General features: G+C 37.6%; 1 protein-coding gene across 4 annotated transcripts in view; it reads left to right on the top strand.

Moving 5' to 3' along the window:
• Window positions 1-23,380, top strand: part of DLGAP2 (DLG associated protein 2) — a 428,484-nt gene that overhangs the window by 128,225 nt on the left and 276,879 nt on the right. The window contains exon 1 of one of the 4 annotated variants that reach the window (XM_058419832.1): window positions 16,738-16,831. The exons of the other annotated variants lie outside the window; for them this stretch is intronic. Within the exon in view, the coding sequence (XP_058275815.1) occupies window positions 16,774-16,831 (58 nt within the window). The 5' untranslated portion in view covers window positions 16,738-16,773. Of the gene's footprint in view, window positions 1-16,737; window positions 16,832-23,380 lie in introns of those variants that run through there. 4 annotated transcript variants of the gene reach the window in all.

The following is a 23,380-nucleotide window of genomic DNA, read 5'->3' as shown; positions in this document are numbered from 1 at the left end:
ATTTGTGCAGCCATAACAGAAGCTGAAAGGAGAAAACATCTTAAACCAAGAGGAATAATACTGTAGTGTCAAAAAGATTGGCAGGCTAAATAGATGAATCTCATAGGGAATCTTGATTTTATTGATTATATGTAGTCAATGGAATCTTTCTCATAAATATGTAGTCTGCATACATTTTCATAGACTTAGTTAAAGCTTAAATTATACTTTACAATTAGACAATTAATTTGGGCTATTGCTCTGAACTGCTGTCTAAGCATTTATCTGTCCATATTTTAACCATACTGCCACATATGGAAGTTGTGATACCATTTCATTATTCCTTTAGCCGATTCATCTGAAGAGGTTCACATCCTGACACAGACACTTGTTCCTTCCCACCCTGTGCCCAAAGTGTGCCTGATTGTGCTGAGTTGGCTTTTTCTGTGGCCACACTCCAAACCATGGCTTTAACAAGACATTCTTTTTCAAAAACATACAGAGACAAGCTGAACAGGCCTTTTTATAAATTATATTCTTTTTTTTTTTTCCCTGTGCGTGTGCAGTTCCATTTTATTTGCATGTTCCATTTGACAGTTCCATTTTAAAGCACACCAGATGATAGCTAGGTTGATCTAGGGAAAAAATCTGCAACTAGGAATAAAACTAACTTCCAAAAATAATGTCTTAAATCAGATCTACATCCAAAGAAATATTAAAAAGCTTGCTAAGTTTTCCTGGTCTAAATGTTGGGTCCATTCTAGATGAAAACAAGCATGAACTTGAAATGCTTTCTAACCCGGGAAGCTCCATTTCCCGGGACTGTGCACAGCAACACAACCTTTAGTGTTTGGTGTCCCTTGAGGCTTGTTGTAGTGCTACTTTGATGGATCCCTTATGTGCCTGTTGTGCAGTTGGTGCCTGCTTCTTACCAGTCCCATGCATCCTGGACAGAATTTCCTAGATTTCCTATATAGGCATGTACTGCTTTGAATTAAACCCTTTGTGTCTGATCTGAGCATGGGGCTTTATGGATACATCTATGCTGCAGTAAGCAATAACATATATATATTTATAACAACATAATCTTGAGATTCACTTTTGATTTGTCTTGTTCTCCTAGGATCTCATGTCTCCTACACCTGTTCTCAAGCAGGGATGCTGTAATGTATGAGCAGGAGCAGGCATTTGTTCATATGCACACAGACATATACACACATACACAGACACACACACTCAGTAAGAGAGCCAGAAAAAGCAGTGTGTGCTCCCCTAAGATACTGCCAGATAGCACATGCCACAAGGGCCAGGGAGGACCCTAGAGATCTCCTGGTGCCTTTCCTCACTCAGCTCATTGTCCTGCTCCATGGCCACATATGCACTGCAATCAGTGCCCAAGCTCGGAGCTCTAGTGATAGACTTAATCTGGTTCTAACACATTTAAATGTGGGTACACACTTCTCAGTTAAGCCTTTTCAATGACTGGGTACATTTTAAATAACAAAATCAGTAAAAGATGGATTTTGGACTAATAATGATTGTATAGTGATGGGATTCTGAAGTGAACAAAACTGTTGACTAAAAATTCTAAAATTTCCACTCTTAATTTATACATGGATAATTAATAGCATCTCCCAAACTCTCACACAGGGCTGTAATTTAGCTGTCTCATAAATACTTCAGTCTTCACTGTTTTGTGCAATGCCACTGCTTTGCAAGCCAGGCCCCTGGGGGAATTTTCAGAAAAATAGCAAAACATTTGGCCACTTGTCATTTTGGCTTTTTGCCAGACAAATCCCTTTGATTTGGATATTTTTATTTCACTTATGAGATCATGCTATTAGCTGCGATAATAAAATGATAAATTACACAGATATTTGAGGAAAAAGAAAGAGCAGGACAAGTGTTTCAGGCACCTCATGAAGGGTGAAGATGTGACTATGCTGAAATTGGTTTTGGTTGTTGATAGTTCATACACTTTCCTTATGTCACTCCTCTGTAAAGTATGGATGGCAATACTTTGCCAGGTAGCAGAAAGCTGTGATCTTTGAGATAAAGGTACAGAAGTTGCCCCTTTGATATATTTGGGAAGCATGACTGACATAAATTATAAAAATTACATCTGATGGTGTTCATACCTGTTTCTTTCATGTTTCTTCCCCTAAGGAAGGGGAAATCATCCTCACAGAAGGGCAGATATTTACATTGATTCTCTTCTGTCAATACGCTGAGACTCTGAAGAAGTCCAGTGAAAATGACTGCATGCAGAAATTGGGGAAGGTACTTAGGGAACCTGGCAACTAATATGCTCTCTCCTTCAACGGTATTTTCCATTTCTTTAGATCTAAAACATAAAATTACAGCAGTAGTCAAGTGTGGGCAGACTTAAACACCTAATAAAGAATGCAGATTTGCATTAGCTTTCAAAAATTAAGGTTTTGAAATTGAAAACAGTGTGTGAAGACACACACAAATGGGTGGGCTTTGGCTTCAGACTGTTCTAAGGAAGTTCTTGAAAGTGCTACTCTTTGACACATTCTACACTTAATTTCATTTTAGTTTTGAAGCATCGAGAAATCCAGTTAGCCTGAAAGGTGCTGCATGTGGCATACTATATTTGCACGAGACAAAAAGAGGACAAATCCTATGCACAAGAAGCACACAGGCCTGGAAATTAACTCAAATATTTAAAACTGTATCTCATAAGACATTTGTTTTAAAGCTAATTTACTGACACTATTTCTATTTTACTGATTTCAGTTCCGAATTCTATTAACAGCTCAATATGAGGCGATCAGCTGCTATGTCTTTTTCCTTTAGCAGTGTCAATTTTATGAATACAATATGAATCTTTTTCTCCCTACTCCCTAAGGGTAAAGTAATATAATATAATGCTTTCTAGAGTATTCACTCATGTTAAATGGTCTTAACAAGTCAGTTTAACTATTTGTGTTCAAATGGGTTACTCTGAAATCAAAAGTGACCACATTTGAATTTCCGGGCATTGTGCCATTAAGGATCCAATTAGGGGTAGTCAGCTGGTTATGAAAAGATGAGATTTTGATGGAATTTCAGGCTGGAGGTCTGCACAGTTTCTAGTCACATGTGTATGGCACCTGTGCCCCTTCTCCACGGGCTGATGTGGTTGAAATTATTTCAGAGACATTGAAATCTGTGAACAGATCAAGACTGCATTGGATATTGAATAATAGAGATTCCTCCAAATAAAATAATTTAAATTAATGTTTTTATTCTAGTAAGTGGTCTTATTCACATAGCTGTGATATGTCATGAACAGAAAAATAACAATTGAGAACAGGATTGTGAACTACAGTTTCCAACACAAAAGGGGACCGTGGGATTACTGTGCTAGCAGCTGTTCCCTTTAAGTGAAGGACACTTTTACAGAGAAGTTGTACAGGATAAAAGAGATATAAAATAACAACGTGCTCAAATAAAGAGAAGTAGGGACCTACCAAAACTTTCCAAAAACTACAAAATCAATAGACTCAGACATCCAACTGAGTATTGTACAGGTTGGTTTCAAAACTAAGTTTGTGTGATTTTCATTTGCTTTTAGCAAAAGTATATAGGTCCTCATATTCAAATCAATGGGATACTTACTAGTAGACAAAACTGGATGTAAAATTACCCTGATGTCCACCTAGAAGACATAAATGTGGTTCTTTCTGCTCAGCCTATTGCCAGTTAAAGCAAAAACCTTGGCTCCTACTGACTTGTGAGAAGTACCTATTAAAAATTATATTCATGAGGTTATGGAGTAAACTAAGATGTTCAGAGCACCTGCTAGCATTTTTTCAAAAGCTCAAAACCAGGCTACACACAACAATAATGAGAATGCTCAATGAAAGTTTTAAAATACATTCTCCTAAGTTGACTTGGTTTTCCGCACATACTTTATGCATCAAAAGGAACCTGGACAAATCAGAATTACAGCAATCTTGTATCACCTGGAGACTTTTTCTGAGGACTTTTCAACAGTTTTCTTTTCTCTCTGTTAGAACAAGAATAAAACAAAAAGTGGTGTTTCACTAGTAATGGCAACACTAAACAAAGACCTTAGTATATTAAAAGAATAAAAAATATCAGGTCTAATGTGGTAGTAAGGTATAAGCAGCATATGCTTTTGAGGAAGGAAAAAAAAGTAAGCTCCTTGCCCAAGAACTTAGCATAACTCTGAACTGATAGCTCAAAGATCCTTATTTTCAGCAAGACAATGTTGATTCAGGTAGATTAATAAGAACATGTTTATGTATCATCTTTTCCTAGAATATAAGATTTGGTCTGTTGAAGGAGTTAGTGATTTGGCATTTATATGAAGCAGATTATCTTTTGAACTGCTAAGGCACTAGTTTAAATTATTCCAAGCTTACATCTGTAAGTAAACCTTAGTCTGGAGAATTGATTTGATTTCCCTGAGTTAGCTTGAACTAGATTGCTTATTCACATAAAATGGCCTGTTTGCCGTGTACTCAGCTCATGGAGTCCTTCTTTCACTTGCTCCTGATGTACTACTGCAGGGGTTAAACATGCAATTTTATTTTTCCAATTTTATTCATCCAATGTATTCTTCCAATACCAAAATCAGTTGTCTAGGCAAAATGTTGGAATCCACTTTTCTGTGTGCTATGAAAATTTTGCTAGATAACCTCAAGCAGATGAAGGCTTTCCTTGCTTTCAGCCTACAGCAAGAGAAAGGAGCAGCACTGAGCTACTTAATAATTTTTTGGAATATTGTTGCTATAAAAAATTGCTAAACATTCATCTGTTAACCTCTAATGTTAGCCATAAATTAAAACCTTTACAACTGTGATTTATTTCTGTATTGACTCAAAGCAGTACTTTTTATTTCATTAACAAAATATCTGAGGTGATGATTTAATTTTTGGAAGAGTGTGTATTTCTGATTTCAGTCCTTGTGCTGGGTTGACCTTAGTCAGCTGCCAGACCCCCACCCAGCCACATCTCATTCTGTTCCTTCTTCAGAATGAGGTAGGAAATAGTTTATGGAATGAGATAAAATAGATAGGTCACTTACCAATAGCCATCATGGGCAAAACAGATTCAGCCTGGGGCAAGTAACTTAATGTATTGCCAATTTAAAACAAGCTTGGATAGTGATAAGCAAAGAAAAATGAAAATAACTCCTTTCCCCGGTGTCTCCTTCTTCCCAGGCTCAACTTTACTCCTTTATACCTGGCTCCTTGGCCTCTTCCATCCACAGTGATGGGGAACAGGGGTTGAGGTCCATCCATAAAAACTCCTCTCTGCTGCTTCCCAACACACATTTTCCCTGTTGTGTCCTTCCATGGGCTGTAAGTTTTCATGACCAACTTGCCTATGCGTGGGGTCTTCACAGGTTGCATTGTGGCTGCAACACCACAGTCCTCTCCATGGGCTGCTGGGGAATTTCTATTTTTTGGTGCCTGGAGCACCTCCTCTCTGCTCTCACCTTCATTCCCACAGGCTTGGGTTGGGGTTTTTTTGAAGGTTTATCTCACAATCTTTTTCCTCACCACCATTTGTGCAGTGTTTTTGCCCTTCCTTACACAGCTGTCCCCGAGGTGCGCCCTGCCATGGGTGGTTGGATCTGGCTGGAACCGGCCGTGTCCGGCTGGAACTGGCTGTGTCCGGCCTTGGGCAGCCCAGCCTCCCCTCCCGGAGCCTCTGCTGCTGCCAGGGCCTGGGCACCCACACCCTGTACAGTGCCTTTTTCCTTGGAATGTTTTAAACAGAAAGTTTGTCATTTATCGGATTATGTATGGAGCAGCAGTTTAAAAAACCCCAGGTCGTATGAATGGGGTGCAGGTATGATGTGTAGAGGAACCACCAGAAAATTAAATCATGCAAGCTTTTGGATAGTGGCATCCTGTCTTTTCTCATGAGGAGTGTAGGGCTGACCTGCCTAAAAAAATGACACCTTGGTCTGAAATTTAAAAGTTGTTCCAAAGTTCTGCTGTTTAAAACCTAATCTATTTTATTCTGTCTCTTTTGGAGACTGAATTACACTTATTTTTAAAAGTGTCAATGAAAATTTCTAGGGGAAGAAACTAATTTTCTTGTGAAGTACTGCAAAATAACTATATTTTGATAAATTTCATAGTGTTTCAGTTAATGTAAATGCTTTTTGAAGTATTATTTAAAGAAAAGTCCTCAAGTTTGACAGTGAGGAACTATTTCAAGGCATTTAAATTCTGGGTAAAATGTATCTATAGAAGAAATAAGATTCATGCCTTCTTTTTTTCCATCTTTGATACGGTCCAGTCCATGTGAGGTTGTAGGGCATCCAGCACAGCAGAAATCAGAGCAAACGGGCAGCACAGCAGCATGTGTGTCTCTGTGCCCTCATCTCAGCCCAACAAGTGCTAAGAGAGGGGACCAGCTCCTGCTGCTTATGGGGAGAACCTCTCAGGTTCAGGAGAAATGCCTCACTGGCAGACAGCTGGTGCAACTGCTTTCACGGCACTGCACAGCAACTCATCCTCCAGGAGCTCTCCTTGGACGGGAGCACCAGGCAGCACAGCTCCTTGGCAAATGGAGGTTTGACCACGTTTTTGAATGTGAATTGCTCCTCTGCATATTGGTGTAGATTACATTCCACGTCACTTTGATTTCAGCTTGATAACAATGCTGAATTCCTTCCTGTACAGTGCATCTACAGAGAGCATGTTGGCTCACATCTTCAAAGAGGCCCCATGGCAATGGCAGAACCATGCAGTTGCATGTTTTTGAGTTGTCTTTGGGCAGTGACACCAGTGTAAGTCCACAAAAGTTTACATGTAGCCTCATGTAGCCTCATAGATGTGAAAATGAACAGTGAGCTTATTTAAATGATGATTTTTATGAAGCCAAGTCTAAAGTAAATATCCAAGAAAACGATATAATACCAAAAGGAAGTTAGACACCAAAAAATAAGCACTTCTGTTATCTTGGGACTATCCTGATGACAACAATGTAGAAAATACATGCCAGTGATATGTATAGTCTGTGCAGTTTGTAATACAGTTAAATTATCTGAATAGACTCACTCAGAACACAGTATGCAGGGCTCATCTTTTTTAGCAGGTGTGCAGATACACCTTCTAAAGAAGCCATTACCATGCTATTCACAGTGATTCATTATGCAGGGGCACTGAAATGCAAGTTGGAAATGTAAAATACCTGGTACCTATTTCCAGTAAATGCCTTTCCTTTGTAGGTACCTTGATTTATCTATATAAGACTCTTCCAATTATTGCTACTATCTAGGTAATCAGCTTTCAAATTCTACGAAATCTTGGATTTTGCTGCAGATCTGTCATGCAGTTTCAGTGGGACCGACCACTCTTTTTTTAGTGCAACTTTTTAGCAGGTTTTTTAAAATATCCATTTTTCATCAAGCATAGCTCCAATACTCACTAGTGTGAAGAGATAGCAATGAGGAGTACAAGTGAATGTGGTCTGCACTAAGATGCAGTGATGGCACGAGATCAAAATGTTGGAGAGCTTTGGTGTACACTACAGGAACTTTTGCCTTAAGCAATTCTGCCTGTGGAATGCCAATACTGATTTCAAACCAAACATTGATTGATTGATTGATTGATTGATCATATTCATTAGCTCTGGCTTCAGGCTTGGTCAAAAGCCTCAAATTACCGTGGGTTCCCTTTCATTTATTTGACTTAAAATAATATTCATTTAGCCATAATACTTCAATGAAGGAGGAAGATGTTAAGAAAAGTAACTCCTGAAGGTAGACTAATAGCTTGCATACAGGCAATTAAACTTACAAGGAGATGCATATGGTGCAGACTTACTCTTGCCAAAGTTTCACAAGCAGGCATTTCCAGATTCTGGACAAAAATGCTGCACCACGCTGTGTCAATCTGTCTGTGCCTAAGGCTGACTGTCTCTTGGATGCATGGTTATTCTTTAATACCAGGAGCTTTACTCAGGCAGAATTACTGTGCAACATATTGTGCATCACTGTGCCTTGCTCAAAGTGCTTAGGGATAAATGCAGCTCTGGCAAGAAAATGAATGTGTTCCTTTTCTGCTTTATTTTATTTTAATTAGGGAAAGTAGTAAAGACATTTAAAGGAACTTGCATTACATATATATTGTTCAAAACCCCTAACAAACTCACTCAAATATGCTCACAATCAATATTGTATATGCCAAAGTGAAAAATAACTAGAAGAAGAATATTGCACTAGGTTGTCTTGGATGGATTCAAGAAATATATTGTAAAACTTTTATATTTACAAAATACTCTCTCCTAAGTAAAATGTGTTACCTGCAAATTTTAGGAAAGTGAGTGAACTTGCAATATTTATCTAAATTCACTGTGTCCTTGATGTTAATAATTGAAGAAAATCTATGCACATATATCTTTATATGTATACATACATATAGAAGCAAAGTAATGTGAACCTGTTACACACTACACCAACCTGCCTCAGTCATCCAAGCACATCTCTGAAGTGAGGAAAGATCATTATCCTTATTTTGAGAATTAAGCAGAGACTCTGACAGTTCCTCCATGTCCTCAAAGAGGCCTTTGGCAAAGTATGAAATTAAACACATTACTCACCAGTCTTTCACTACAGCCAAAACCACTGACCTGAATGATGGACACACTGCAGAAGTCTTCATTCTTTCATAGCAGTTATTCTTGATTTTTTCCTCCACATTTGATAACTGTGTGTGACAAAATTCTATGACAGCCAGTATGACCAATGTGTTTTCTCTAGTAATTGCCCTAAAACTTCATATATCCTGTGCTGACTCAGACAGCCTTGGCTACCCAGATAAATTGAATCTGTGGAAAATTTGGGTCTGTATGCATCTATGGGGACAGAAGATCTGACAGAGATCTTTGATCTCACTGTTCTGGAACTACAATTAGGAACATCCATCTGTGACCCCACTGCTATACGTCTAACATACTCCTGGGACGAAAAAACTTGTAGGAGTCATTACTGCAAACTCAGTATGTATTACTAATGTCAAAACCACACTGAAGTTCCATCATTGCATAATGCTGGTATGTGCTTTAGATCTAATATCACCTATAAACAATGGCAGAATAAAGCATTTAGTCAGAGTGTTTGCCTAGCCTCCTATAAAGTATCATAATTTGTAAAAATAAGTGTCAAGCATGCTTGACAGATAACAAAAACTTTATTGCATAAGCTATAGCTAATTTTCTCCTGAGATATGTTGACATCATTCCATCTAATTTAATCAGAATTTGCAGTAGTATATGATGATGGTGTATACATCAGCAACTGTGTATCAGGTGTTGTGCACTCTTCCTTTCTGAGTGTTATTTGTCACTATCCCATCAATCTTTCATTAATAAGTAGCACAATAGTGAAAAATGCCAGTCATTTCCCTTTCTCATTGCCTTCTTTGGGAAATGGATAAGGGGCACAGGAAAGGGGGAAAGACTTCAAACTATTCTATCCTTTCCTCATTTTACATCAGTGTCTATGAGGATTCAGGAGTCCCAAAGCTGTGATTGCAGTGAAGGATGTGAAGGCAGACTACTCGTGATTACACAACTCTTTTGTCTTCTCCTTTACATGCAAGATAGAAGAGTTTAAGAGATTCCTTAAAGGAGCAGCCTAGTATTACGTCCTTCAGAAAAAACATGGTTTTGTTGGTGTCTCTTATTCCTAGAGTAGATTTTACTTGTCTGAGAAATGGCCTTAATATCATTTAAGATGATGTGGACAAGAATGGCACATATAAGCAAAGGTATAGGATAGTATCACTGTTTATCCAAAATCCAAAAGTCAATTACAGGGCCATTACAGCCTTCATAAGACCAAAAAAAAATTTTATCTTTTTAATTCTTATCCTCCTTCAAAAAACAATAGCAGTATCAGCTGTTTTTCATAATCTTCTGTATCTCTTTTAAAATAATTTCTTTTTCCATGTGTACCCATCGATTGAAACTTTTCCTGTGCAGGCAGCACTTTGCATCTATGAAAGATCAGGGACTGAGAGCAAGTTCAGTGCTTTCAGCTCGGGTGCACAGATTGGAGAAACTATAGTATAAATGAGTGCATATCAGTTCACATTTCTCTGGATTTCCTTCTTTTCACATATGCTAAAAAATCACAGATGGACATAAACATTTCATAACCACTATTCTATTTCGTATCAGTTTTGATGCAAGATGCCATGCTTTGTTAATTGAAGGATTATTTCTGATCTTAGATGCATCTTGATGCAAAGAGCTAGAGAATAAGTCTGCATCTTCTGGCAGAGCTCTAATACCTGGATATTTATTATGAAGATCATACCTGATTAAAAATATGCATAATACTTAGTCTTCAGTGAGACCTCTTTTTTTTTCCTCACATGGGTGCTCTGTACAGAACTTGGTTATATGTGACATGCACACGAAAAAGGCCCTAAATAACTGTTTTCTCTAGCCTTTTCTTTCCTTCCCACTCATTGAGACATCTTTTTAGAACCCTTAAATCTTGTCTGCAGCTGGGAAGTCTCATAGTTATCCATTTCCTTAGTCCTTATCTTCCTTAAAGTGGTTAGTTGCTGTGGAAGGGCTGGATCATCACCATATCATGACACATGCTGTCACCAGGAAAAGGACTGGTTATTCTTGAAGGACATTTTCTCTTTTGATATCAAACATGCACTGTCTTAATATAGCCCTAAGAGAGGCTCCTAATACTGTAGGGGCCTCCAGCTACGATTTAATGACAGTTCTCAACTTCAGTTCACTTGTGTAGCACAAGTACTTCATCTGTACCCCAGGCCACGGAAGCAGCATGACAGATTTTCTTCTCTTTTGAGGAAATGGAGCAGAAACAACTTGATGAGGAAACTGATAATTTCCACAGCATTTTTGTTTCAGTGGCAAAGGAGGTAAGAGGTATCTTCAGTACCAGGGACCTCCATGGATAAGGAATATCTTATCTTTAGGAAAAGAGCTGAGGGGGCTTGGGGTTTGTTCTGAGGTGGAAAGTCTGTCCCTGAGACTTCACTAGCCAGTTCAGGGCATAAAATCAGGGAACAGTAGCCCAGCCTATGAAGCTACCAGCTGGCATATATCCCATTGTCCCATAGGAAAAAAATCTCTGCCTATAGCTTCAGGTTTAGCATATGGAGATGAGACTTTTTTAATCCATCCTGTGTGTGGGTTCAACTTCTTAAAAATAGTTGCTGCAGCTGCACACTTTGAGTCCCTGTTCATTTGAAGTAGGAGGGATGCTGAGCAGGTTTACAGCACAGTGTCTTGAATCAATGTCTACCCACTGCCTTTAATTCTCCTGAGGACACCTTTTGCACAGGCCAAAAAGGGGTTCTGCTTATCAGCCAATATTCATATGAATGCATAAGCACTGTCTACAGCAAGTGTGAAAATGCTACCAAGAATTAAGAGCACATTGAATAGACCTTTCAATTATTCATTGAGAGCCTACTTATATTCCTCTTTGGCATTATACTTAGAAGGGTAACAATGTGTTTTCTACAGATTTTATGGATTAGAAAATCATAGGATTAGCCACTCCATAAATTAATCCTAATGTATGTTAAGTAACTAATCTAAAAAGGGATGCTTCCCATATAGGAAATGAATAATTAATTTTGTTTTCCTGGTTAAAAAAAATCCCTCAGGTGCTTTTCTGTTTTCTGCTGAAGCTGAATTTTTTTAGTCCTCTGACAATGTCTTACACCCTCCAATATGTCTTGTTTCTATGGAGACACCAATGAACTGCAGCTTACATTCTTCTGCATATCACAATACAAGGTTGCTTCAGAATTTTCCCAGTGTTTCACTGTATTCTAATTAAAAGATTAAAAACTAATCAATAGGTTCAGTACTCTTGTGTCATGCACTTGCATGCATGCACAGGCACATATGATCCCTGTGACTGTGAGCCAGCCTATAAACACAATGTATGCTTTCAAATTTTTAGTTTAGAGAACAACACATTTTATATTGAGGCTTATAAGACCAGAATTCTGAGCTGTGTCGGATGGCAGTGTGGGAAGATAGATATCTTGTATGCAGTAGATGAGATGGCAGGATTTTATACCTCATGGTTTTTAAAAAATAGGAAGGATGCGTGGAGTTCTGGGGTGAACGTAAAATATGTCATTTGGTTCTTTGAATTCTATTAATATTACCTGAGATTAATGAATTCTGTTAATATTATCTTATATTTTTGTTTGCCCTCCCTCATAATTTTTGTGTGAAATTTCACCCCTCATCCCTCCCACATGAATGATCAGTTATTGCAGAATGGTTCTGTAGATCTGATTGCCTGAGCCATGTCGTTCCTCTGCTATGAGTACAAGGATTCCTCTTCAGGGCAGCAGGAAGTAAACACTTGTGTGGCAGAACACGTGTTAGCAAAAAGCCAAAGGAAGAAGCTATGTAAATTATTTTGTTTATTAATTAAAAATGAACTGTGAAGTAAGCAGTATTTTTAATTATCAAGAGCCAGTGAGACTGAAATGATGCCAGAAGTTGTATGCTACCGTTAGTGAGCCTTTGAAGTCAATAATAGGCCTATTCTTCCTGCAAGGTGGCCTGAAGTATTTTCCCCTGTTAAATTGAACAGGTGAAATAGAACCATGCTGGTCCTGGTACCCTGAGTTTGGTTGGTTGTTTTTGTTTGGTTGGTTTTTTTTTTTTCCTATTATTATTATTATTATTAGCTTATATTATGATGAAATAGATTTCCAGTAACAACTCAAAATCGCATTTTCAGAGACCTCATAACAGATAAATGTTTATGTAAACCACCTGCTGATGGCAACAGATTACACCCGATGCTCAGTTTGTGTGCTAAAATGTATCCTGAGTAACTTTTTTCTCATTTTTTCTTTGTGCTACTCAGCAGACTGTATCCTCCTGCTGTTTCATATGTTCATTTTGATCTCCTCTATGTAAAGAGTTGGGGTTTTTTAAAAGACTTCTGAAGTTAATAGTAGTCATTAATTGTACTTAAACAATGAATAATCCAATAAAAAAATAAAGGGTTTTGATGATACTTCTAATATTTTTTGCCAATATTTTTGTATTTATGCAAATACATGCATTTATTACAGATATATGTATGTTCGCCTTTCCTTGCTGTTTTTGTTGTCAAACTGAAAAAGTAAAAACCCGATTTTGCCTTTTATAGACATGACTTCAGAAAGAATGCTTTATTTGAAGTCTATGAACATGCATTGCACCCTCAATTTTTAAAGTATTTTTGTTAACAGACAAAAAAATAAAGTTTATCTTCTAAAACGTCCTAAGCATTACTGCTTTCTCAAGGACAATAATTGTAGCTATGCAAGCTAGCACATAACAGTTAAATATATCCTTGCTTTTGACAGAAGCTAGTGGAGTTGGAACAGGGATGAACATAGCTTATTAAATATAGCTCTTATGAAGACTGCTCTATAATTACTGTGACTTTTCTTTGTATCATTATGATCATAGGCTGATGAAAACAATGAGTCGTGTGCTTTGAAAAGGCCAAGAACTATTCTGCCAAATAAAAAGGATTGTACCTAGAGTAACAGCCCCTGTTAGTTTTCTTTGAGTAGTCTATGTAAATAATATACACTATAAAGGTTAAATAACTTTCACCAAAGCTCCTTCTTCCACTGATAAAGAGTTAAAAGCTTAGAGGAGAGTGCTTCAAGGAGGATCAAGAAAGCTTCATTCCATTAAATCAACTGCATATCCATGAGCAAACCTTTTGATAGTCTTTTTAATTGAGAATGGTTTTTTGGTATAAAAAGATATGCTGAAATTTTTGACTGTCCGGAAGGGTTTTCTGAAAACCTCAGAATGAAATGACCTATATACTCAAAATACTATGATTACAAAAATGCCTGATTGTCCTTTTCAATCAGCTCTGTCACTCTTCAGATTCAAAATAATTCTGGGGACCTGAATTACAGTATTTTTCATCTTCTCTAAGCCATGAGAGATTTCTGTGGTCTTTGTCCCTAAAAGAAGAACAAATGTCAAGTGTATGTTCTTTTGGTCTAGATTATATCCATTTTTCCTGGGTCTGGTTGATACGACTGGGGAGGCAGCAGACTCTGATGTAGCTGCTGTGTGTCAGGAGTAGTGTACTTGAGCTTTTCAACAAAGACCTTGGTAAGTGCCAGAATCCACTATCTTCAAGAGTCCCCTTGCTTGTGAAGCTTTCCCCATGTGTACTTACTGAAAACTAATTTTTTAGAGGCCAGAATTTTGATATTAAAAATTCAGCAGCTTGTGTCTTCTTTGTAATGAAGATTAATAATTGCATTTTCTTATTTTTAGATTTCATGAGACAATTTACGTTCATCAAAACTGTGCAGTATTTTTTCCAGACTTTCAGTATTAAGAAATGTGAATCAGTAATTTCAAAGATAAAGCTAGGGGTTGAGAATTGTTGGCGTTCGCTGTCGTGCTCACAGAGCTGGAAGGCAGATGGGGCCACCCTCTCTGAGATCAGGGATTGGTACACTGCCTTTTCAAGCGATCACTTGACAACAACTTCTGTGAACCAGGCCAACTTTATATTGAAGGCATAAGGTTCTTTGCCTTGGCAACATGTACTGGAAGACTTATCTTAAGGCTCACATTCCTGATGGTTGTTATTTACCTTCTCACTTCTAGCCTAATTTATTCTCAGTTAGTGTGTTTGCAGGTCACCAGTAACTATGCAGGTAAAATAGGTCTTTTCCTTCTCTGTTTACGTTTTTTTTTGTGTTTAACAGACATGTCTCATGTTTCCCTTAGTTATGCTGGAAATGTATTTGGAATTGCTTGTGTCTGTGGTACATTTATATATATTCTCACTATGTGTGTCCATTTATGTAAATAACATTATCTTCTATTTAATATTATGTTTGTTATCGCATACTCTTCTGCACAGCCTTAAAGCAACCTAATTGTTTTATCAATTGCATGGAGTTATTTCAAAGATCTCAAATCTGTAATGGTAAACTATGGTATAAAATAGTGAGTATGAAGAGGTAAATTGAAACGAGAACTGTAGTAAGTAGTTCAAACCCCATTCTGAAACAGATACAAACTTTACAGCAGGTTTGGTTTAGACAAAAGCAAATACATAAGCAGTCAGACTTTCTATGCCAAGGTTTCACAAATGGCTTTCTGGTAATGCCATAATTAAACATCAGTCAATTGAAAAAATAATGAATTAGTGAAACCAATTAAAAGGAATTATTTTGACAAATAGGCTTTTAGACCTTGCTGCAGAAACCTTGTGTGTCTGATGACACATTCCAGTTGTCCAATGTACTGCTATAATGATCGGTCTCTGTTTCAGCCTTATTTAACAGTTTCATTAATAGTATTAAAGAAAGCAAGTGAACAGCATGTTAATGAAGTCAGCAGATGATGTAAACAGCAGGAAACAGAAAATAAACGATACTTAGAGGTTAGAAACATGAGCAGGAGGAGTTATCAATGTATCATATTCTGATTGAGAGAAATGAGAAGCTAATGTATCTGTGATAAACTAGCTCAGAACTGATTTTATATGCCTAGTACATATTAATTAAATACACATAAATATACACATTCAGTTACACTAAAACATTTTATTTTCTGGTTGTGAAAGGTCCAGTTTGTAGTCAGTATAATGTCTAGAAGGGAAATACTATCTTTGAAAGAGTGGGCAGATAGATTGTGTAAAGGACTAGACGTGTAATTGCTGAGTTTCCCACAAAGAAGTAGATTGTAGGAGCAATTTGCTGTTGTTCAAGCAGGGGTTATGCAAGAGGAAAGACTGAAATGTAATGAATAACAAAAAAGCAATGGAGAGGAAGGCTACTCTTTTCCACATATCTAAAATGTATAAGCATTTGGAAAAGATATGACATATTTAGCATTAGCACAAATTTGATATCTTATCAGGAAAATGTTCTTTATTAGATGAAAGCAACTTCCAGCCATACTAAATCAAGATTAAAAAATATATACATACAGGCTCTAAAGCACAATTTAGTGCAAATTAATGGAAACCTAAAACAGGCTGTGGGCTTCCAGTCCCTTGCATACAGAAATGCCAAGTCTCTCCAACACCCCTCGCTGGGAATGTATGCTGCCGAGTTCCTAAAGATTATATCTAACCTATACTTTTTCCCAACAATATCCAAATAATAGGATAATTTCCCAATTGCTCCATTCAGCAAGCCCAATCCCACACAAGCTCTAAAATACTTCCCCTTCCCCGGTGTGGTGACATGCACGCTGCAGGCAGACTGACAACTACCTCCTCCAGTTGGAACATATAATCATCAATACCCTTCTGAGCTCATTTAAATTGTGACTAACTTAAGCCAAAGCTCATACATTGTCAAATCCCACTTGGTGAGTCTTGTTCCTGTTCCAGCTGGAGACGGGCCCACGCTGGAATTTGGGAATCCAGTTTTCACGTTCCAAAATTGAACAAAGAGACTCGGACTCATTTCTAGTTTCCTAAACTGCACTCATGTCTGTAAGTAAAATGCTGAAACATTAGTTGTCTGGGAAAAATAAATGAGTGATGATTTTAAGAGATATGCTGTGGCTACTCAGTGTAGTAGCTTCCAGCTTTTTGGTGCTGTTCCCAGAAATGCTTCAACCATGGTGAGGAGCTCAATTCTCTAATTAAAAAAAAAAATTGTATCAAATATTTTTCAGCTTTACACTCTCAAATTAAAGCTTAAAAACCTCCAAGGAAGGAAAGGAGGCCAGATTGGAGGGGGAGGAGGTGAGAGGAAGGAAACGGGTGGAGAAAACCACTATATTCCCAAGATGCAAGGAAAGTTGAAAAGTAGAAGAAAAAATATATTAAATCAGTGTAAACTAAGAGGTAAGTTTAAGGCATTTTTTTACATTGAATGTATGTTTTGTTGGGGTATTTTTAGCAGTAAAATTCTGTATACTTTACAAACGTTTGAAATATATTTAAGTGAGGTAATTGCTTTTATTTTTTTCAATTTCTTCTGCTATAAACTTGATCTATATTTTTATTAAGCCTATCAAAGGATGTGTTGTGCTGGGATTTTGCTACTTTTCCGCTGTTGCCGGGTAAAATTGTCTATTACCTCAACAGTGACCTACATGAAGTGAAACAACATCCCATGGCAGCAGACAGGTTGTTTTGTTGTAGAGCTCAGCTGCAAAAGTTAATTGTTTATAGACACTTAATGGGCATTGTGCTCCTACTTACCTACCTCACTGCAATTCAGTAGTGTAGTTAGTGTAGCTTAGGAAAAGAGTCCCTGAAGTAATAGATTTTGGTATAGTTAGGAAGATCGTTGACCTGTGTTCTTAACTTGAGGTCAGAGCAGTGTCTTACATTGTTTTTTAGTCTTGTTGCTGTTTGTTACTGCTGTTTGGTGTGCTGCCTATGCAGGGGTCATATACGTCAAGTTTTGATCAGAGACCACATACCAGCTGCTGAATAGTAAAGCTTGGTGCACTTAAAAGCTCACTTATTACCAGCATGTTTGTTGTTATACTGCCAAGAGCCTGTCAGAGATGCAACAGAATAAAAATATTGGTGATTAATATGACTGTGTTTGTACTGCTGCACCAAAGACTTTGCACTGTTAAATTTAGAAAGGAAGGAAGCAGAAATCTGGAAAAAGTAGAGGCAGGTGTAAGGAGGTTTTGCACAGCTGTACCAGCAGGGCACAGCTGGGAGACAGAGATGTTCCTGTAGCCCCGGCACCTACTGCCTATACAGACCAGGTTATTTGCAGCATTTTTACTTGTGAAGGTTGGGAAGAGTGTAAGGCAAGTGCAAGACAGCTGCCAAAATGGGAGAGACAAAAGCTCTCAGTAGCTCATAGTGAAAAACAATACAGGAGATGAGGTTTGTAGGGAATGCTGCCACCTTCCTGTCTGATCCATATCCAGCTTCTGTTGTGTCTGGTCCTCTCAGGATGGAGATCACACTGTGTTTAAAAGCTTCTGATGTCTCAATTGTTCATGATTTTATCCAGTCTTGTTTTTTAACATGTTTACAGTATTGATTTCAAATTGTTATGGAAATAGGTTCTACAAATTAATTACATTGTCTTTGGTTTAAGCCCTGTGTTTGAGTATTTTATGGATTGCCTCAAGTGTTTTGACTGTGAAAAAAATGCTTATCATTGCACCTTAAGCTGCATGCTTATTAACTGAAAAGTTATGATCTGCACAGATTCCTCACTTTTCCAAATGTCTGGCCATCCTTGTTCCTCTCTGTACATTTTCTAACTATGTCATGTATCTTCAGTGATTCAGGTGAAAATGTTAGTGATTTGCTGCCTTCTGAAGACACATATGTCTAATGATTATCCCTCTTGCTTGTACTCACCATTTAGCCTTCCTTAACTTTTCTAAATATTTTTTTCAGAGTTGAACTGAATACTTAAATATTTCTACAGATAGCAGTTACATAAATATATGCATGGCAGCTGTGCACTTCAAGATGAATATATTATGGATGAAGAGCTTGAATGCCACAGTATTTGTACTATTTTTATTCAGACACATCCTGAGAATTTAGCATCAAATGGCCTAATTCTGCTCTCAATCTAAAGCCAGTGAATTAAACCAGAAACTCCTACCAGACTTTATAGGATCAGACTCTGCTCTACCTATTATAGAAAAGATCTTGACATCACTTTGAGAATTGCTCTGAATTGTGCATAGAGCTAGATATTAAGAAGGGCAGTCTTTTGTAAGAAAGGAAACTTGGGAAGGAAGAAACTCTAGCTGTTTAGTGGATGCAATGGTGGCACTGAGGCAAACAAGAAGATGGAGATGGCTGAGCAACAAGAACTGTGAGGGGTAGCCAGGGAGAGCTGGCTGGGAGCTGAAGAGTGAGAGGAATGAAAACACAGCTGGGCAGGCAGGCAGCCAGCAGCTGCAGTTGCAGACCCCTGAAAGTTAGTCAGATACTCTGATGTCAGAATTTCTTCAAACTTCCAAAAGCTCTTGGACACCTATAAGTGTAAATGGGAATAAAGCATCCCAAGGCTCCTGTGCCATTTTCAGCCTTGAGTTGTCTCAACAGAAATAAAAGGCAAGATAGAAATTATGCTTTAGAACAGACTGGATGGCTGATGACTCTTGCAGTCTTTATTTTTTTCTGTAATAGGTAATGGAAAACATTTTCTTCAGGCATTTGGAAACCATGACCTCTATTTTAAACAAATTCTTAAATAAATCATTAATATGGCTATTTAATAATAACTCCATCACCATACAAAATTATCCAACCAAGGAATTAATCATAATTATATTCTTCCCAGTACCTGGCATGTGTTCTTGTTCTTTCTCATCTGTGGATGCTTTGAACAGTAAGGGAACCCTTTTAAGCTGTTAAACTGATACAGTTTCGTTTAGTATGAGATCAGAAGGAAAATTAAAGTTTAAAATAGATTCTACATATAAATAGAGAAAATAGAGTTTAGGCATTTTGTCAAGGTCAGATACCTTTGCTCATTGCTAATGCAACAGAAGAGAAATAGGGGAACGATCCAGATTGCTAAAAATATCGTATGTAAAAAATTAGCCATTTACTTTGAAACCAGGAGCTATCCATAGGAATTGATGTGTTGGTGTTAGTACATCTTTTACCAGGTGTGTTCCATAAGCTTCACTTCCCAACAGATGTAAGACATAGTGTCATGAAGAAATTCAGGCTGGCATTAATAAAGCTATGCATGGCAGCACTTCAGGAAGAAAAGCTGCCTTTGACACTGCTTATTTGAGGATTTATTCAAGTGTTCAAATAGGTTGAATCTAGCCAACTGATAGCAAGATGGGGTAATAAAGAACAAAGGCAGGCCTCTATCGTGCTACCATGAGCTTTGCTGTATTCTCGGATTGTCTTTTTGAGACAGGGAATAGCTCTCTGACTTAAATGGGAAAAGTCTTGGTAATACCTCAACAACTCATTCAATGCAGTATTCACCCAGCTGCAGCTGGATTAAATGGAATGGGAGAAAAATGGTATCAACAGTTTAAGGACTCTGACTTGAGTTTTGCCAACTGTTCCACTGGTAACCGGAAATACTAAAGGCTTATCATTGCGCAATACCTGTTTTGGCCAAATGCTGTTCTTTTCCCTTCTCTCAAGTTGTGCCCCAGCAGAATGTCCCTTGCGTTAGTCATCTCTAAATGACTAATTTTTGCTCTTTCTGCACAGTTTGTGTTCCTCCATTGTCCCTAGATTTAGAAAATAGATAAATATTCACGAGAGTGGGGAAAAGAACTGAAGGCAAACCTTTTTCCTCTTAGAAAGTGATCTAAGCTGGCAGAGGACAGCCCCAGTAGTTGCTCCCCTCATTTGCCATACAGAAGGCATGGTAGATGACACTTCACCTAAAGCAGAAAAGTTTAAATGCTAAATAGACTGGAGAAAGAAAGACATTGTTTTTTAATATGTTGATTGTTTTTTAATATGTTCCTACATCTGAGGGCCTCCATGCAAAACACCACACAAAGAAAAAAAAACTAGAAAGGTCCTCTATCTTCCACAATTATTTATATCCTTCTATGGAATCCCTCCCTCTCCTGAGGTGGCCCTTTTTCTTTCCTCTGTAGTACCTTTTTCATCAAGGACACTCTGCATGTAGTCACAGCAGCTGTTAGAAACGCACAAAGTTCCAATGTGAACTTCATCCTCTTACTTTTCACCACTGCTATGAACACAGAAAAAAAGAGAATCAGAATCATTTAGGTTGGAAATTACCTTTAAGTTCACTGAGGCCAATTGTTGACCTAACACAGCCAGATCTACCTCTAAACCATGTCCCTAAGTGCCACATGTACATGTAAATAAAATCAGGTCCCTGTAGTGCATTCATTTTCATTTCCAGATATATTATTTAATATTGCTGTATAAGAAAGTATATTAGAAGTGACCAATTCTCACTAGATTATTCTTCTCATTCTTGCATATTCAGATGTGTTCTTGTGCATTATTCAAAATGAATCTCACCAGTGGTTTCCTGTCTGGCAGTTCTTGGGCCTTTCAGGTTCTACTGTTGGGACTTCTATGGTTCCTGGGTATAGGACTTTATCCTTGAAATAATTTAAAGTGGAAGGGGAAGAAAGAAGTACTTAAAACTGTTTATTACCTCTTAAATTTTTTAAAATAATTTTTATTTTTACAGAATAATTATTTCTGAAGTCAAAGAAGAAGCTGTTTTAGCACAAAATTTGAGACAAGTTTTGCGAATTTTCTCAGCAAATGAAATGATAAGTGTTTGAAATAAGAACTTGCATGTGTCCAAGACTGTTTATGCATTTAGATAGGCAATGACTTCCAGATTTTAGGAAAAGTACGGTTATTTTTTGTGTTTTGGACAGTCTAACACCTATCTATATTAAATTATTAATAACAAACATGTATCCTGGCTTTTACGGCCATTTGAGATTTAAGGAAAGGGTGCTCTCATGAGCTCTTGCGAGCTGTACATGGTCAGGAAAGAGATTGGCACTGTAAACTGAACTAATGGAACTTCTGAATTAGCTGAACTTCTGAAAGAAGCTCTGCTTCCTATTTCTCTTACAACACAGGTGATTAAGTATAGTGAAGGAATCTGCTCTTGGTTTGAATCAGAGAGGAAGTATAGGTTGCTGGAATTAGGAAAGAGTTGACTTTTGGGATAGTTTCCTTCCCCTTCAGTGTGTCTAATCATTCTCATGTAGGCTAGACAAAACCACAAACTGCATCTGCAGAGGTAAACTGTGTAGTGCAGCATCAGAAAAATATTCTGGAAAAACATTCATCTTATTATTAGTTTAGCATTCTATAAATTGAATAATAAAACAGTACTGAAACACCTTTCTGACAATGAAGTGGCCTCTGAACGCTATGTACCAAACTGGGCTGTTTAAATACTGGCCATTTACCTCACTCCAGGTGACATTCAGTAAACGACGGATCAGCCAAGAGAAGAGGGAAACTGAATCTTCAGTTAATAAACATCTTAAAAAGAAAATTGGCACTCAATATCAGATTGCTATATTATTACTATATTTATTTAAAGAGGTTGCCTAAATGGGAATTTCTTTTATGCCAACATTAGCCCTGGGAATGCAACAGTAACACCAGCTTTGGCCTAGAGTAAAGTCTAAGATTATCAGGCAAGAAATACTGTACTGACCTCCAGTGTCAAAGGTATCTTTGAGCTCCTAGCTGCTCAGTTTTCTTCTGGGAATGCAGTCATGATTTGAGCTTTTATGCTGAAAGTGCATGTTCAGCAGATGCCTTAAAGTGGAATTATTTCACACAATAACAGAAATAGCTGCGTTTGGAGGACATCTCTGGAGATTTTTCAGTCAGAGCCCACCAGCTGCAAGCTGGTTGCCCATGACACTGTCCATGTCAGTGGGATTTTGTCACCAAGAATGAGAACTGCACAAACTCTCTGGGGAAATTAATCCAATGTTTTGTCAGTTTCATGATGAAAAAAGTTATTTTTTTCCTAAATTTTGAGTGAAATTTCCTCTCTTTCAATTTGTGCCCATCACCTCCTATACTGTCAGTTGATATTCTGAGAAGAGTATAACAGAGGGACAGTTATTAATCTGTAAACTGAATAACACTGTATTGTGTACAAAACAAAGATAGGAACAGCTAAGAAATAATATTATCATTTTTGTTGCTGCTCTATTCTTTAAATCTCGATCAACACTCTTAAAAAAAACCACACTGGACTTAAATGAGTAGAAATTAGGTAGGAGGAAAAGTCTGAACTTGATGCCTTGCTTACCTCTCTGTGCCTTTGAAAAGAAAGATCAAATTCTTCCCTTTCACAGTGCTCTCTGAACAGGTTCAATGGGTCCAGGACACTCAGCAGAATTCAAATTCAATGCCATCCTAAACCAATTAACTAACAAGACTGATTAACAAGAAATAAAGTACTGTGTGATTTTGTACTTCAGCAGAGTTCTCCTCCATTGTTTCAGAATAATGTAGAAATGAGATAGGAGCAGCAGCTTTGTTAGAAATTGACTGTATCACCATCATCACTTTAATCAGTAATACCTCTTGCTGCAAGGGGGTGGAGTGCTCATTCTTTCTTGGAAGAGCATATGGATGTATATCTATCTATGAATATGTGGGGCAAAAGGCTTCAGGTGTAGCTCATGGCCCAGGAAGTTATCTCCATCATGATCCAGGATGATAACTAAAGAAAAGCATTAAGGCAGCCACAGTATATTATTTAAACAATTTTAATATCTGTAAATGAGTGAAGATGTTGACTGTTCTCTGGTGCCCACTTGCAATACACTTTGCTGTGGAAATCTATTCAGAACCACAGATGTTATCATGACAATAACCTCTTTCTCCACCCTTTATTATGAAAAACAACCAGCAGGTTTTGTTAATGTAATTCACAGGCTCATGTCA

The sequence above is a fragment of the Hirundo rustica genome, chromosome 3 (genome assembly GCF_015227805.2).
Source record: "Hirundo rustica isolate bHirRus1 chromosome 3, bHirRus1.pri.v3, whole genome shotgun sequence".
In the NCBI taxonomy this organism is placed as follows: domain Eukaryota; kingdom Metazoa; phylum Chordata; class Aves; order Passeriformes; family Hirundinidae; genus Hirundo; species Hirundo rustica.
This window is presented reverse-complemented; position numbering and strand designations above follow the sequence as displayed.